At 39.8% G+C, this 18,662-nt stretch overlaps 1 protein-coding gene and 1 long non-coding RNA gene across 4 annotated transcripts in view; one reads left to right on the top strand and one right to left on the bottom strand.

Moving 5' to 3' along the window:
- LOC139144765 (acetylcholinesterase-like) overlaps positions 1-18,438 on the top strand; it is a 36,335-nt gene extending 17,897 nt beyond the window's left edge. Inside the window, exons 2-8 of one of the 2 annotated variants that reach the window (XM_070715495.1) lie at positions 3,756-3,825; positions 4,568-4,905; positions 5,597-5,753; positions 14,020-14,846; positions 15,883-15,986; positions 16,822-16,988; positions 17,634-18,438. In XM_070715495.1, coding sequence (XP_070571596.1) covers positions 3,756-3,825; positions 4,568-4,905; positions 5,597-5,753; positions 14,020-14,846; positions 15,883-15,986; positions 16,822-16,987 — 1,662 coding nt within the window. In that variant the 3' untranslated portion in view covers position 16,988; positions 17,634-18,438. The remainder of the gene's footprint in view (positions 1-3,755; positions 3,826-4,567; positions 4,906-5,596; positions 5,754-14,019; positions 14,847-15,882; positions 15,987-16,821; positions 16,989-17,633) is intronic. The other variant, XM_070715494.1, reaches the window with a different exon arrangement.
- Positions 7,374-12,585, bottom strand: LOC139144766 (uncharacterized). Of its 2 annotated transcripts, none has more exons than XR_011554854.1 (2): positions 11,971-12,585; positions 7,374-8,908 (listed from the first exon to the last, which is right to left on the bottom strand). It is a non-coding gene; the product is annotated as an uncharacterized lncRNA (long non-coding RNA). The 2 variants fall into 2 exon arrangements; XR_011554853.1 differs by having other exon boundaries at positions 11,165-12,585.
- Positions 18,439-18,662: the final 224 nt, after the last annotated feature.

Below are 18,662 nucleotides of genomic sequence, written 5' to 3' on the forward strand. Positions count from 1 at the left end.
TGAGTAACTCGGACGTTCATTAAAAGTGGAAATAAATAAATAATAAAAATAAAACGATGACAAAAATTAACAACCGAGACATTAATCATCAAGTGTATTTGGTGAAGACGTCAATAATTAAACTCTCACTTTGCCAATCGGCCTATGTCACACCTAATAATTTAGAATGTGACTTTGAGCAGAGTTACTTAAAATAGTAACCGTGCTTTAAGCAATGTACTTCTCGCCGTTCTTCATCTACCCGACCAAGGGGTATACTACGTGCAGTGAGCCGCTTGATGGATTTAACACTCACTCGTAAACACATAAAACACATTATATTTTAATATTTTCAACACTACGTGTCCGTGGGGTGCAGTATCTCTCATTTTGTGTGGTGTAAATATGAAATGTGGTTTTCTTCAATTCCCGACATATTTAAGTGGGACAGATTGGTGTCCCGAGACCCAGCAAAGCTGCGTGTAAGCCACAGGGAAGCTCACGGTCAGTTTGGCACGATTCGATTTATCTTTTTCGAATGGCGATAGAGTTACTACGTGTTACGAAGTTACGAAGTGCATAGTATTACAGGTAATATATAACTAGTAGAGCTGCAGGAGAGAGAAAACAAGATACTATATATACTAGTTTATCCGGCCTTACGCATTGCCCCCCACCATTTTTGTTTTCTAAAAATGTTCCCACAGTGTAACATCGGTTCAACATTTATTGTCTGTAATGAAAAGAATTAGAAACACTGACGTATTTCCTGGACGGTATACAATATTCATGCAGTGGAGCTGGAGGTAACAGGATGAATGCGTCGATCATGGCAGGCTGTGTCTTCTGACACTCGGAGATCTGTTCCACCTTCTTTTCATAAATTCGCTCTTCGTACAAAAGGAACGAGGGAGACAGGAGAATGTAACTCCTATTGAACTCCGATCACCAAATTGACTTCCCCTATGGAGTTTACTTACATGTAAGTCCATGGGACACAGGCTCGCTGTATCATTTCTTAAAGTTTTAGATTCCGCGGACGATAAAAGTTTGTACTGGTCACACTATTTTGTGCACAACCACAAACTTCTGTATGGAAATGTGGAAACTCAAAGAAACTGATGAAAGTGTACGCTTCTCTTGCAATAGCCATAAAACGCTCTCGAAATGAGCACTCAATTATGCAAACCACGCCCTCACATAATTACTCTGATTCTTACTTGTCTCAGTCTAAAATCATTTTAATGTTTATGTTGTTCCTCTGATTTGTTTTTGAGCTCCATTTCTCGAGATCTGAAAGTCTTCAACCCTTTCACGACCATGGTTGCTAAAATTCATGTTCACGTGTGCCAGAGAACACGAGGAGAGCGACCAACAGGATGTTACAGTCTGCGATACCTGGGGTCGGATGAGGAATGAACGTATCAGTAAATCAGGCGGTGGAAGTAGTGAAGTGTTTACATTTGTGCCTGCATATCGTATGATATCGAAGCGAGGGAACTCAATTCTGGCGGTATTTGAGTGTAGAATGTCGTCGGCGAGACCTGAATTTTATGAACACCAATACGCACATTTTTCAGGATTTCCACTATACAATTGACGGACAATTGTGTTACGATGTTCATGACAGAATTCGGCGCATCGCAACCAAAACAAAGTTTATACCACGAATATCTCACTTCGTGTGTTTCTACAATATTTTATTTCACGGATAAAAAGTGTTTCAGGGAATTTTGTTGACAATGACATCGACAGGCAGCCGGACAAACAGAAACACACCAATGGTTTGCAATTGCCCGGATGTAGAAACGCGCGACAGTTTTCAAAAAGCACACGGGCGGCATAGCCACACACACACAAAAAAACACTCTATTTCGTGTAAATATGGTGGGATACAGAGTGTGTTTTCCGATATTGGTATAGGTGACATATCAAACGTTCTCTTCGCATGCGCAAAACACTGAAAAGCATTGCTATGTTAAATAACAGTTTTCTGTAACCTCCTGAAAATTGAACCAACTGAATGTATCACATGTCAAATTCATTCGCATTCGTCTAAATTTCCATCGTGTACAGGGAGTGACGTTTTTGATCAGATAAAATTTGAAAAACCTGTCTGATAAAGATTTCACTGTGTACATGCCATGGCTCTTCAGACAACTAATTCGAACAGCTGGGCTAAGTCGATGATGATCGGACCAAAATCCAATACGATTAGGCTGAAGCATATCGGGAACTATTTTGATAAAGTTTGGGATCTGCATATAGGAAGCCAGTATTGGAGAGGCTCACTGAACAAGCAGCATCACCGTTTCAGCTGACCCGAATTTCTTAAAAGGCGGTGAAAATGTTTAGCCTGTGTTCATCAAGATTATCTTTGAGTGACAGTGCAGTGGTTTATTGAAGTAAGCCTCTACTACCCCACCCGGGGGTCAAAGGTCAAAGTAGAAACAAATCCTGTCCATAATTTGCCATAGTCTTCACATAGCACACAAATGGACTTTTCATTTCAAGTTTGATCAGTTTATCATGAAAGACTGGAATCGAATTCCTATTTCCCATGCAATATACAAAATTTCATTATTTCCCTAACGCAGACATGTTAAATTCGTTAGAAGGAATTTCATATATACATAACACAAATTACTTCAAATACAAAGTAATAATATCCGTTACTTAGGTTTCATGCATCCTTCAACTTTCAGACAGAAGTGAAAGGATTCTTAGCCCTAAACTCTCATTTATATGTTTGGGACGTACCATTCTATTTGTAGGTGGTGCTAAAATTTGATAAATAATATTTGTTTTGATAGTAACATTTTGAAACCAAGTGAGATCGTTTGTTTAACAGCAGAGATTTGTCAGCATTGATAATGTACAGCTAATATATATATATATATATATATATATATATATATATATATATATATATATATATATATTATATATATATATATATATATATATACAAAATGTATACAATGTGCCCTCCCGGTTATCACCATAATGGCTTTATGGCAACCTCTGAACTTGGGCACAGAGAGTACGGTTATATATATATATATATATATATATATATATATATATATATATATATTAATATATATATATGTGTGTGTGTGTGTGTGTGTGTGTGTGTGTGTGTGTGTGTGTGTGTGTGTGTGTGTGTGTGTGGTCTAACTGAAATTTGACGACATATGCTATCATATAAATTTACAATGTCTATTTTGGAGTTTGCTATAGGAACAAATATCAAGAAAAAAACATGAAACGGCTTTAAAATAGTTTCATCGCGATCTGTGTCAATTTTTATCATACAATATACTTTACAATTCTGTTACAACACATATGCGTAAGGTAGATTCTAGTTATGTGTTATAGAGAAACGTCGCGTCAGGCTTACCTTTCCGTTCAAATTTTATGTGTCGATTTTATAGTGTCAGGGTCGTTAAATTCTCTCCTTAGCTTCATAATGTTTCCGTTTTATGCCGTGAAATTTGACGACGGTTTATAAAAAGACCGGTAATTCCCGGAGTAGTCGGGCGCGTGGAGGGACAGTGAGCCAGGGTGTGAATCTGACAGCGACGAATTTAAATTTATCTCTAGTCTCTCTTAAAGGGCCTGGTATTTCAACAGACCAAGAAACCGTGGAAACCTTGGAAAGACTTGTCAAAATATACAGTTACTGGGCCTTATTGTACGGAGTCACATCGATGAGGCGAAACTTCATCACTAATATTCACCATCCTCTCTACCCCCTTCTGTCTCTCCTCCAGAGAGTCGCGTTGATATTATGGCTTATTGCTGATTGGATGATGTTCACCTTGGCGTTCCCAGGACACACAGGTAAGCCAAATAAAAAAATCATGTTTTTATTTCGTGTCAGATGACGGTTTTTATGACATGATGTGACAGATGTTTTTGGTTTCCTCTGCTCTTATTTTCCTGTTCATCCTCAAAGTAATTTCCATGGATTTCCGCTTCCTCAACGATAATTTCGAAATGAGTTGTTTCGGAAGGTCACTTTCAAAACCATCTGCCTCTGTAGGGGTGACTGTTCTCGAGTGATTCAATAACATATGGACATAAACTTTAAGACAAACATTACAAACTGCTATTACTTTACGCACAAACAGGAAGGTGTTCGAATCGTTCATGTGGGTACGTCATTTCGTCGCTGTATCGCATATATACCGAAACCACCACTTCAATAATTGTCACAGTCACACTTAAAACAACAAACTCATATTTATTTAATAGTGCTATCACGGTCCCTCTGCTAACACTTTTGTTACGATCATTTGGGAAATTATCTGCCTTCTCCTAGTCGATATCATCACTCTCGTCCTCGCCCCGCCCTAACCACCACCATCGCCGCCGCCACCATCAACCCCTCTTCCTCTTCCTCCTTTTTCTTCCACATCTCCTCCTCATCCTCATCATCATTATCATCATCATGAGCACAACAACCACGTCTACCATCCTCAGGGTCACACCAAAGTGAGGTTAGAGGTAGAATTGCTGGATACAATCAGGAACGACTATGCATGACCCCTGCCTGTTTGCTGTCCTTAATACTCTCGCACAGAAAACCAGGAACTTCTGGTGCATACCAAGTCTGGCGGTGTTCGTGGAAAGACCGTTTCTCTGCCGGATGGGCGTGGTGAAGTGTTCGCATTTCTTGGGATACCCTTTGCCGAGCCACCGTTAGGAGATTTGCGATTCAGGACTCCGGTACCTGTCAAGTCGTGGGAAGGTGTCCGCAGCGCCACCAACTTCAGCAATTCGTGTATGCAGCAGAGTGATACGACCTATCCCGGATTTTCAGGATCAGAGATGTGGAATCCCAATACGGCAGTCAGTGAAGATTGCCTCTATCTCAATGTGTGGACTCCGTCTCCAAGACCTCATAAAGCAACTGTCATGGTCAGTAAGCAAAGCAATTATAAATTACACTGATAACTCCGTGATAATGTTGTCCGAATTGTCAAATCGGGAACATCCACTGGTTTTGTTGAAGCTGAACATATTGTCACATCCCTTTTTATAAGACATATCTGCTGTGAGAAATGTTACAAAATCTTGTTTTAAGATATAATGGAAGTTATTTGTTCGATGAGCAAAGAAAAGTCACCGAGATCAGCCAGATGAAAGTGCCTGGTCAAGAAAACATTACATTCAAGTTAATGATGCTTATCTCAAAATTTATGCGGGTCGCAATTAAAATTGGTAATGCAGCTGAAGGAAAGTGATGTTGACTATTTGCTGTGTAAGCAACGTTTCATGAAAATGACGACGGTATAAGCAAGTTCAACGCAATCTTATGCTATACTGATAAAGACAGAATCGCTGATCTCGTAATGCACATTCTTCAGTAAAGACAAAGTTCATTCAATCCACAGGCGCTTGGCGCTGCCAATGTTTCTCTGCACTGAACACTCCACACGCCTATGGTTCAATCCATTGACTTTGTAGAATCACGGTGGTTTCCTCAGCCAAGCCAAATGCATTATCAACTTGAGACTGTTTCAACAATCATCTGAAAGATAAGATCAAAGTAGTCTGCAATTATAACTGAAAGAAAAGATAGATATGATTCGGTTTTATGTCTCAACAGGTTTGGATATTCGGAGGGGGGTTTTACAGTGGTACAGCATCCTTGGACGTTTACGATGGCAAAATCTTAGCCGGTGTCGAAGACGTCATCGTGGTTTCTATGAACTACAGGGTTGGTACATTTGGTTTCCTGGCAACTGGAGACGACCGTGCAAAAGGTGTGCGATTATTCCACATATTTATCCTTAGGCAGAATACGCCCCGGGAACAGATATTCGAACTCTCAAACTTTTACTCCAAAAATGTGGTCTACCACTTGTGGGGGTTCATTTTACTTCACCGGCTTAGTTTATGAAAATCGGAATTTCATTTTCCCTTTTTTGAGATAACACAGGGATGGCGGCCATTTTGAATCGGTAAATATTTGGCAATTAGTTTCTCAAGAACAAAACTTTGCATTGTGACTACCGATTTCTAGTCTTGATTTCTGAAAGAGAATGGCTGAAAGTTTGCATGAAGGAAGTTCGAGCTAACATTTAAGTCTTTAAGTTTCGAAGAGCGAACTACCTTAAATCAAATGACAGAAACAACGCTGAAATTGTCAATTGATAGTAAGCCATGAAATAGAGATTGTATCTTGTTTTTTTTTACATGTATATTGAAGTTTAAGTCCCTTCTTTTGTCAGTGACAGATGTGATTGTGTGAGTACGTTATCTTTGTCAGCCGAATGCTTATGTGGGGGTGTAGAGCAGTCAGTTGTCCCTATTAAACAATCGACGAAAGGGAGAGAACACTGGATCTCAAGCTCGTACTTCCTTTATACTTACTTATGAATAGAAATCACAGCTTTTCTCGAGGCAATGCAATCTGTCAGAATAAAATATTAAACATGTAGTGCCTTCCTATCCAGCTGTTGATGCTTTACCTGCACTTTCTGTTATGAATACCTCAACTCTTTGATAGATTATGCCAAGTATGGTCTAATAGTTGGAAACTCTACTCGGAAGAGAGGTAGTTGTAATATTCAAAGCTTTCAGTATAATTATTGTTGCTTGAAAGTTTTCCAGAGAAACAGGATGTGCTTTTTCGAAAATTATTTTGTGACTCCATTATCTCGCATTCTCTAGTCCAGGTTTTTGCAAAGATAGCCACGTTTACATTAACATGGACGGCGTTGCTCAAAAGTTGTATGCAAATTATCTAACACTTTCACGGTATTTCATGTCACCTGCTCGGCAGTTAACATCCTTTGAGCAATAAATTGCATAAATCTGCCACAAACCTTACGTAGTATACTCCACTTCGTAATTCATATCGAAACAGTTCCATTATGTACTATCAGACAACATACATCAGACAATATACATTCCCTCGGCACCCGATCAAGAAATATTTACATATACTGTGCCCGACTCATATCCATCAAATTTTGACCCAACTGGGAAATTATACTATAACTTGACGAGTGAGGGCGACAGAATCGAATCGAGCCCGGAGTATAGTCATGCCATATTCTTGTATCGATCATTTTATAAACAACGATTCCATTGAAGTGATCAGCGCGCATCGGTTATGTAAAACGACTTTTACGAAAATTGGAATCAAAAGATTTTTTTTTCAATTATAAACCGTCAAACAAACTATACTTAGACAACAAATGGCAATACTCTCTGTATATGACATTTGTTTGTTGTATGGCAGATGTACTTACGACGCCCTCACGCGTCAGAAAAGCTAAATTTCTCCGTGATAAATGCTCAGGCTTAGCAAAAGAAAACGTCCAATCTATACTGAACTTCGAGAATTGATAATTAAATGATACACAAAAGCGATAATATGCGGTATGCGGTGGTCGTCACACCCCACGAGCGTACTGTGTACCCTCTAAAGACTCACCACTTTTATTTACACAATTCCCCCTTACAACGCATTGTCTAAAGGCAACAGACTAAACAGGATCTGTAAAACTGCATTTACAAGATTTAGAGAATATACACATAAAAAATACTTGTGTGGACATCGTGGAGTTTCGACCGAGACTGAAGACAAAAGACCTTTACACCAATATATACGCATTCAACACCTGGTGACACAAGCGTCAATCAAAGGAATTCTCTTATGTAACGAATAGATAGTAATTATATGCTAATCTTCGAAACGCATATAATTGTTCAATCTATACTGAACTTCGAGAATATTGATAATTAAATGATACACAAAAGCGATAATATGCGGTATGCGGTGGTCGTCACACCCCACGAGAGTGAAAAAGCTAGGCTAGTAGTTATGCTGCATTGCACGGGTACGAAATATGTCCATCGATGAACAACTAATCGTCTATCTGGACTCAATGAATAAAAAATATGACGCAATAAATAGAGGCCGAAGACGAGGAGACTGTAACAGCTAAAGACTTGTAAACAGGTTGAAAAAAAAATACTGAGAGTAAAATACAAAGCAACATACTCAAAACAGGAAGTATGAAAAAGCCTAAATGCACATAGCCGCTCAGGAAAAACCAGAGATAAAAAACCTACATGGAAAATAGGAAAAAACCTCTGGAAACCTGAACCCGATTGCATGCTAGATGTGCCAATGGGTCGGGATTCTTATTATCGAAACAAACAAAAACTTATTGAAAATAAATACAGAAACGAAGTGAAAAACAACTGGTTCAAATAAACAGAAATGCACAGAGTTAGTGGCACTGCTGGACTTATGGCAAAACTACAAATTAATATTTATAAACAAATGTGAACCGCCGAAAATCTGTTAATCTGGCAGCTATTGGCTGACAACGACTCATACCTAGACAATTTTCGACATTTCTATAAACTGCAGAAAAATTAATTATTGTATTCTGACATTTACTCTCATTAATTCCATGTTGAGCAAGTCGACGATATCATGCAACTGTCCTTGGAGCTAGTGGATATCCATCCGCCGTATATGGCTAAGCACCTGTTTCTCACACTGTTATCAGCTGCACCCTGCCCTGGAAAGAGTCTTTTAGAAACGTCGGCTTGGCCAAGATGCGTCTGCAGCCCTCAAATGTAGATTGAAGAGGATGAACCAAACGATGTACCATACAATAGACTGTTCCGGATAAAGTATGGAACCCTCTGATGTCGTTATAGACCACCATTTTCAATGATACTGCCAGTCTTGGCGATGGACTGCAATGTGGAGATCGGTTCGGCAGGGAATACAGCATCCACAGCCATGCTCGTTGAATACCAATTTATCCAGTGGAGCCCTCCATTTCTGTACTTTGATACTGTGAACCTGCTTTCCATATTGACATCACATCTGGAAGGGTTTATGTAGATTATATAAGGCTGGGCCATCGAACTCTGTTCTTCATTGCTCCATCTGGGAAAAAAAAAAATAATAACGCAAAAAACGGCAAACTAGAAGATCCATCAACAAAAGTCACGAATGTGATGCCAATAGGCTACATGCAAGAACAAAACTATTTTTGCAAATAAACCACACCAGGTTTGCAAGCTAATATCCCGAAATCTCAGTCACCAAGGTATGCTGCCTCGCATCATTAAGTCATGAATTGCCTCAATGGAGGAGATCGCTGGCGAAAGCCATAACATATATTGACAAGCCCTGAATAAAGAACATGACCGAAAAGTCATTCACTCACGAATAGCCTCAATGGATGACATAATCGGCGAAAGTAATATTGACAGTCTCTTTCTCATATTACTTTCAATTGAAATGTACGATGGGCCGAGGCCTTGTATTGAAATAAATAAAATCTGAAATCTGAAATAATCGGCGAAAGCAATTATTGACAGGCCCAGGAAATGGGTATGACCGACGAAAAGTCATTCACTCCATAATAGTCTCAATGAAAGACAATTGGCGAAAGCCATAAACAAGCCCTGAAAATGGGCATGACAGAAAAGTCATTCACTCTCGAATAGCCTCAATGGATGACATAATCGGCGAAAGCAATTATTAACAGGCCCTGGAAACTGTTATGACCGACGAAAAGTCATTCACTCCAGAATAGTCTCAATGAAAGACATAATTGGCGAAAACCATAAACAACAGGCCATGAAAATGGGCATGACAGAAAAGTTATTCACTCTCGAAAGAGTCTAGATAACGTTAATGTAAATGCAATATCAAATTATATTCCAACAGCACTGCACGAATGGCAAACATCAAAACATGAAAGTCAGCAATCAAAAAACAGACTAGAAGGATGTCGCCTGGAAGATAATTACAACTCTACAACAACTATAAAGCCAAATTACCATTGTAGAAAACTAGCCTCTAACCATGGAGCGACCGAAAGGATGACACTGTCACCAGCATATTGAAAGTAAGACAATCTAAAATGGAAGGTGATGGTTCGTAAAAATCGCCGGGCACTGGCTGTGTGCTTCTTTGTGTGATGTACAAGACACTTTAGGGTAGCAAAGAGACCTTTCACAAAATCTGCAAACCGCTTAAAATAGCAAACGGACATTCCAGAACAAACAACATGGACTTATCAGAGATGAATAAGATGATGGATAGCTGACAATACAGGCTTGAACGGAGGACATGACAAGTTGTTTTCGTTCGTGCAATTTTGACATTAAGCATCTACGGCTTCTGCGCCAGGATTCCCACACGCCGAAACCAAGGAAAAATAAAGTACGACAGTAAATAACGAAAATATTAACAGCGACGCTCCAGAGAAGCAATTTTAACTGATTATCGAAAAACCAACGTACTAGAATGTGATGCAGAAATGAGAGCAGGGAGCCTAAAAAAAGGCAGCGCTTATAATTTACGAAAAGTCGAACTTTGCTTGACACCCCATAAAACTGAGAACACGCAAAAAAAAAAATACAGAGAAAAAGCAAAGCAAAACAAAACAAAACTGGTGACTCTACCCAGAGCAACTGGCAATGAAAAAGAAAATCAACATTTGTTCGCAAGTTCACGTACCGAACATCTACCAAGTGTTAAAAGATCTGCGAAAACGAAATTGATGACGCAGATTTTCCTTTGAGGAATAGAAAATACCATGCTTGGCGTAACATAATGAAACTTAATAAACATTCAACAACCAACCTGCTTGGAGTAAATCATGCCGTTGAATCAGACGCCAACGTTAGCGGAAACCAAGGATTCATGGTCAGAAAAACCATCATCTAAGCCACAGATTGTGGAGACTGTCTCAACAGACGATTTAAGCATACAACATGACAGTGGACGCAAACGTAATGTTTGACAAATGCTTACAACTTCGGAGAAACAATAACAAGCTGTGCTGACAGTAAAGCAAACTGAATAAATTAAATATAAAGTAATTGTACTTAGCTTATTCATCAAAAACCCAAGCAAATCCTACAAATTCATACACAACAAATCCCGAGCAAATCCCACAATTTTACAATGCAAATCCCAAGCAATTCCCTAAAATATTTACAAGTAAAAATCTCATAAAGTTACAATGCTTGTAAAAACGTCAACGTGGTTATAATGGAACTCCCAATCACATGTAACAAAGAAGAGTTATCGCTCAACATTTGAGTTAGTCCTGTGATCTTCACAACGGAAATCTTTCTTTTCTGAATATTTATTGATATGCCCCGAGGTCCGCTAAACCAATCTTACCTTTTTTCTTCCCCTCTGCAATAGAGCCCATACAGAAAGGAGGAGACGAATGCCGGGGTATGCAACGGTTTTCAAGCAATATTGCAAAATACCCCTGTTCACAAAACATATGCTTCCTGCATGAAAAGCAATTACTTCAAGAAATAGGTGGAGGAGAATGGAGATGGCATGGGAGAATGAATGAAAGGCAAGCTGAAGCCAAATGACAAATACCTTTAACATATGGCAGACAATTTTGGCTTTTTAAAATTTCAATGACCAACGCAAAGTGCCCACTACAGACATGCCTAAAAACTGCTTCACTCAGGTCTACTAGGACAATGACGAGAGTCAAAGACAAAATTAAGTTTTGATACTACACAGGATTAGATGGATGAGTAGCGAGTTGATTGGGCAGAAAGTTTGATGCACTGGTCGTTGCCTGCTTAGAAGAGATTGGAAAAGTCTATCTGTTCTGCAAATACCACCGTCCGCAACGAAACCGTGAGTCGATCCGAAGGTGGAAGCTGAAGTACTGGACGAAATATGGTCGCAGGTTGCCCGGTAAAGGTTGCAAGAAACTTTTTGACAGTCACAGAATCTGACGTTTTTGAAACAAGCTGCTCATGAGAAAAAACCTATTGGAATGGGACTTAGTTTCATCTTCTTAATTTTCTGTTCTCCTCTCCTCCGGAGCGTTGCATTCATTTCTCGACATCGGTTTCATACGCTAATTCGCCAGAAACCTATTCGTAGACGGCCCCCCAGCCGAATTCGCTCGTCTGCTAATTTAGATAATTTCATGCGATAAGTAACGAGACAAATACCTTACTTCAGGGACTTCTTTGCTTTTTTGTGTGCCCCTTTGGAGACTGCATACAAAGAGACTTCCAGGTGATCAAATACTCTCCCTTCGTGCTCAAACTGCTGTCTGTTGCATGGTTTAAGGAACTTCGTAACTGTCAGTACACCCTTCTTGGCAGCGTAATAATGGTTTCTGAATTGTTCTAACTGGTCGTCCTCTTGAATTGTGCGAGGTAGCTTCAAGCATGGAGGTAGTAGAGAAGGAGTCACAACTGAGATAATTACGTTTATTACTATTGTGCATCATTGGTTTAATCCCTTTATGTCCATTGTTTAACACCCCTTTCCCGCCATCTGCGTTGCCGACGCTACCTTCGCAACCGAACCGAGTGAAATTAACCTGAGTTTGCTAATGCGACTCAGTTTCTCCACAGTGTCATAACACATGCGCAAAGACTGTATTTGCGTAGCTTGGGTCAAGTGCGTTATAATAATGTAAGAACCGACACGTTCCGTCCACGAAAAGTGAAGTTACAAGGAATTTAAGTTTTTCATTCTCAAAATCTTGGTAATTTTAACGCCGTTTTTTATATACTTTACATTCGATCGCAGGAACCTTTCCTTGTTAGAATGAAAGTTCTGATCACGAACTTTTCAACCATGTACACTGCCGTGAGCGTGGATTAAACTTGTAGCGTTTCCCGGGTGTTTATGACGCGACGCCATAGGCGACGCTGCGACGCTTTGTTTCAATGCATCGTACGTGTTGTTTTTATATCGCGACCATTCATTAAAGTCATGGATGTAGCAGTTAAAAGCTATGCTTTCTTGTTTAACCTTATCATTAATGCCAGTACAACATGATAAAACACGGCAAGAACCAAGAACTGGATTTGGAAAAAGTTGGCGTGTTAACAATGCTGCATTGCTGCTCTACGATGTATGGCATTTTTTTGTAATCGCAAGCTATCATCAACTCAGTCTCCGCGCCTTTGCAGATACAAAAGCTCCCTTCCTCAATTATCTGTTCCTCGACCTCTTTAACATCGTGTACATCAAAATCAGTGGAACGACTCGAACTTCCCGACGCGACGTTTGGACACGTGACGCCATGTTTGAAGATCTGTCAACTGCCGAGGGACGGCCGAAACACCCGAACGACCCCGAACGAACTTAATCTTGTTTCCTAAATCCGAGAAAACGCGTTCGCAAGTCCCGTTGGTGCTAATGAAGTAGTTTGTAAGGCAAACAGCGGCAAAACACATGGTCCCTTTGATCTCCGCCTAGTTGTGACTCCTTCTCTACTACCTCCATGGGAGGACTTAAAGTGTCGAAATGGGGCAATAATTGCAAGTAATGATGCTACGCCAGGTGGCGTTGAAGTCAGCTCCTTAGTATCTCTGCAGTGTTGACTGTTGTGTGGACATCGTGGAGTTTCGACCGAGACTGAAGACAAAAGACCTTTACACCAATATATACGCATTCAACACCTGGTGACACAAGCGTCAATCAAAGGAATTCTCTTATGTAACGAATAGATAGTAATTAATGCTAATCTTCGAAACGCATATAATTATTCAATATTGTTGCCGCTCTAAGGATTGATCTTGTTCCTGCAATGATAAAATGTCGACCAGCTATTGAAGAAAGCCAGCGATTTTTTAGAAAATCTTTGCTGAAGCTTACGTAGTGATATTTTGAATGGCAGATCAAACATAGTGTGTTGGCTGCCTCGTTTTTTTTTGTGAAGTCCGCAACGACATCCATAAATGTTAAAGACGGATAATGACAATTTCCTAGAAAAACGTTTATTAATTTTTGGTAGTTTAGTTCCGCATTGAAATTAGAAAGCATCTTCCAAGATGTCATCTTGATTTTACAGAATAATTTAAATTTTGATTCAATTAAATATTAGATGGGAGTACAGCCTAATTTATGATCGTTTTGAAGGTTTATTTTCTAAATTTTGTAAAATGATAAACCAAGACAAGTTCTACCCCGTACAGTGGCCGACAAGGTACATGGTACTTTCCAATAACATCATTGACAGGTTTGGCCGTTTATACTTGCAGGAAATTATGGCATGTTGGATCAATTGTTGGCACTAAAGTGGGTCAAGGAAAATATTGCTGCGTTCGGCGGTGACCCCCAAACCGTGACGATTTTCGGCGAGAGTGCCGGAGCCGACAGCGTTGGTTTACATCTTTTATCACCATTGAGCAGACCTTACTTCGTGCGCGCCATCCTGCAAAGTGGCGCCCCCGACAATACCTGGGGATTCATGGACCGCAAAGAATCGAAAAGGCGATCGGCTGTCCTTGGCGAAACCCTCGGCTGTAGCTATAGCGACCCAGACTTCGTCGACTGTCTTCGAAAGGTTCCCGCCAACACCCTGAGTGAGTCTGAGTGGATCACGGTGAACTTCAACGAGTTTCCCTGGGTTCCAACCGTCGATGGCTTCTTTTTGCCCGATGAGCCAAAACGTCTCATATCAGAACGGCGTTTAAACCCGGCCGACCTGTTGCTGGGCGCAAACAAAGACGAGGGTACATGGTTCATACTTTATCAAGTTCCCGGATACGAGAAGGACTCTGATAGCACTCAAACGTACGATAGTTACCTCAACAATGTCGATCTAGTGGACTTCGACTTGAATGCATGTTCCAGGTCCGCTGTCAAAGATAGATACACTTCATGGGGTAAAATGTACGACAAGATCGCCAATCGCGATGGGCTGGACGATGTCGTTGGTGACAGGCAATTTCTTTGCCCGGTGGTTGACTTTGCCCACGAATACGCCAAGGAAGACTACAACGTTTACATGTATTACTTCGACCACGAAGCTAGCAACAAACCCTGGCCTGAGTGGATGGGTGTTATGCACGGTGACGAGATTCAGGTAAATATCAATTGTGTGGTGGCGCTAACCATGGATACACATCGATCAGAACTGTTGGCACTAAAGAGCACTAGCTGTAACTTTTGATGAGTGTTTCAATATTTTTGTTTTGAAAGTTCATTGCAAGTTCTTGTCCTACTCCACAAAGCATTTTGAAACACCAACTACAAGTATTTTGCTGGTCAACACAGCGTCTATACATATGAAACACACTGTCATTGCTTACAATTTATATTGTAGTCCGGACCAGAATTCACTTATCAACAATAGCAATGGCGTCTACAGGTGACAAGCTCAACATGCTTATGGTAATAGACAGGAAATTGTAGTTGAAATAAAAACAAGACAAAAAGTAGTGAAAAAAAACATCAAAAAGTCACAGCTACTGGCCCTGTAACTGTTGCCTAATCATAGACTGAAAGATCCGTCGCTCGAGGGCGCTCTCAACGACAGCGCCCTCGAGCGACGGTTCTTCCAGTCTACCCTTGTCAGTAATTGAAATCTTATTTTCAATGGACTCTTCATTGGTTTTCTGTTGCGCACACGGGCCACCGTAGAGCTACGGGCATTTTCTGTTTAAAATAACGCCAGGCGCTGCAGAAACATTTATTGTATGAATTGTTGTAACAGTAGTGTAGAACAAAAACCGAATATGAGGAAAATGGCGTTTTAAACCGACATGTGGAATCATTAAACAGGAGAAATATAAACTAACAGGCGGCAATGTTACAAGAGAAATATGATATCAAAGACGGTAATGTTCATTTAGCTGAAAAAGAAATTCAAAGGCGATCTCTGATATTTTGGTAAAAAAATGAAACAGAAAGACACAGCGACAGTGGCTATGTCTGGAAAGCCAATTGCATGCACAAGCCATTTATTTATTTGTAACCATTTATAACATTTATTTGTTGTTGAGAGAAAGGAAAACGCTAGGATTGGTTAGTTTTAACAAGGCCAGTAGAGGTTACCATAAATGCACTTATCTTTTCTTGATTCTACTTATCCGTATCTCAAATTCTTCCACGATCGTCAGTATGTCTTTGGCTGCCCACTGGATCCATCTATGAATTACAACGACAAGGAGAAAGATATGGCCGAGACGATGATGTCTTATTGGGCAAACTTTGCCAAACACGGGTAAGTCGGCCCACATTGTATGTATGTATGTTTGTATGTTTGTATTGTGTGTACATGTATGAGTGCAATGTGTGTGCATAGGGGATAGCGTAAATGTCCGTCCTCAAGGGTGGGGGCGGGGTGAGGTGTCTTGGTCTCAGCACAGGTTTCTTGTTGCTATTGCTTATTTTATTTTAATACGTTTGACTATGATATATATATTGCCAAGAGAGATTTATACTACAAACCTTAGGTGCTTTGAACACGATTAGAACTAATTTGGGATAATTGGATTTTCATTCTTTTTAAATTTCTCAAAAGTGTTAGGTGCCACATAGCTGAATGTTGCAATATTACAAATTACTCATAAAAACAAGTGTGTAATGTGAAAAGAAAAGCAGATGAGATTACATTTGTAGATTTAATCGGCATTACTTCACCATCCAATTATCCCAAATTAGTTCCAATCGTGTTTTGGCATTATCTAGCCACAGTCCCTCTAGAGGGACTGTGTCTTAACCACAGTCCCTCTAGAGGGACTGTGTCTTAACACTGAGTTTGTAAAGATTACTTTTTCTCCTTCACTGTTCCATGTATTTTACATTTGACAATCTTACGCCAAGTTTTATCACTTTATTGCGTCTAATTATCTGATGTGGTTGAATGCCTAATGCACCAAGGCAAGGCAACCAAGGGCAAGTTACTAATCTGTGGACATTGTTACCAACGGTTGGTAGTACAAATCTTTATTGGATATATCTATAATATATATATATATAGATATGCGAGCAACTGACAATTGTTTACACGGAAAATGAAGTCCAATCAAGCTTGGCATCTTCTGGTAATATTCCAGGAATCCAAATAAAGGGAAGAAAGTTCCACACTGGCCGAAACAGACATCTCAGAATCGGGAATATTTGATTATTCCAGCGTATGAATCGGCTACGGCTTTGAGGAAGGATTACTGCGATTTATGGAGCGATCTCATTCCCATGCTACAGGAAAAGACACGATGGTAAGGTAGGATCTGTAATGGCGCCAACTTGAAGATTTCGTCGCATAATTAATCGTCAGAACGAGCGCATTTTTCGGCAAGGTTCTCTTAAGAAGGCCTTTCAACCCTTACGGAAATGTGATTCATACAGTTGGCACTCACTGGCTCTGGTCTGAAAGACGTGCCGCTTGAAGGCGTCTTTACGAACCATCTTCAAGCGGCGGTTTTTACACCCTGGCACTGTATACATACTACTAAAAATTACATGTAAAGTATTCTTTATAACGACCGATGATAATGGAAAACCGGTCACATCTGACGAAAGGCTACAAAGCACTTCTGATGACAGTTCACATAATTTTGCGCGAACTGAAAGTACGAATCATCATCGGCCTCTGTGGCTCACAAGGAGCACATGTTGAGGTATGACCGTTGGATGGCGCTGTTACCATTCCACGGCGACATTCTCATCTGTTAATCATTCTCAGGGGAACTCTCGGCAGTGTGATCAACGCAGGGGTCAGTACGTTTATAACGATGAAAAAAATGGTTCTTGCAGAACAACAGTTTGCTTAGAACATGTTAAAACGATGGTTGTTGACATCTTTTCTTATTTACTCACAGGGCAATGAACTTACCAAGTTTCCTTCTTTTTTCATTTCGTACCACAGTGAGTAGACCACGGTATTCGTACAAGACCTGGAAGATTTTAATGAATCCCTATCGACTCAACAAAGCATCGTTATTCAATGAAATAGTGCAAGCCCACCCGTGGAATCATTTCTGCACCTTTTTATCTCGATGGGATGTGAGCTCGACTCACCAGATTTCTTGGACTTCTTTGTAGCACGAAAGCAGGGGAAGCGGTGTCCACGCGTCTGAACTATGTGAAAAAGCAAGTAAATGCTAATACGTGCAGTGCTACACAGGATAACACTTCCAAGGCTCAATTTACGAGGTAGATGGATGACAAAAATGAATTGGGATTCTTTGCTTCGTTTGCATAAAGTTTACCCGCCATTGAAATGTTGCCATGACAACGCGTTACAGAATCACGAGTCAAGAATCAATTTTATAATAGTCCCAGCTCTTAAAAAGTTAAAATTGAAAATTGATTGCAGGGCAAGACTCTGGCTGCTGACATGCATTTACAATTTGATTTTTTGATCAAGCCTGTTGACTTTATATCGGTACATTCGTGCGTTTTTTGACGTGACATGATGTATTTGAAGCTAAACTGTATAGTACAGATAACTCGTCCGAGGTTTGTAAGTGGCGCAGAACACTGTGCTGTAGAAACCTCTCCGCAACAAGGTGTTCAAAAGACTGTTGTGTCTTAGTATGATGTGCGTCTCCACTGGAATATATAAATGTTGCAGTGCAATTTGTATTCGCTACTCAACATTATGTCAGCCTTTACCTCATGCACAGACTATGAATGTGTTCGCCGTATTTTAGAGTATATATATATATATTTTAGAGTATATATATATATATTTTAGAGTATATATATATATTTTAGAATATATATATATATTTTAGATATATATATATATTATATATATATATATATATATATATATATATATATATATATATATATATATATATATATCCAAACCTAATCCACTGCAGATCCAGCTACACATGTACATGTTCTTTTAGTCTAATACCATGATGGCATTCAACAGATTATTTGT

Source organism: Ptychodera flava, chromosome 12 (genome assembly GCF_041260155.1).
Source record: "Ptychodera flava strain L36383 chromosome 12, AS_Pfla_20210202, whole genome shotgun sequence".
In the NCBI taxonomy this organism is placed as follows: Eukaryota; Metazoa; Hemichordata; class Enteropneusta; family Ptychoderidae; genus Ptychodera; species Ptychodera flava.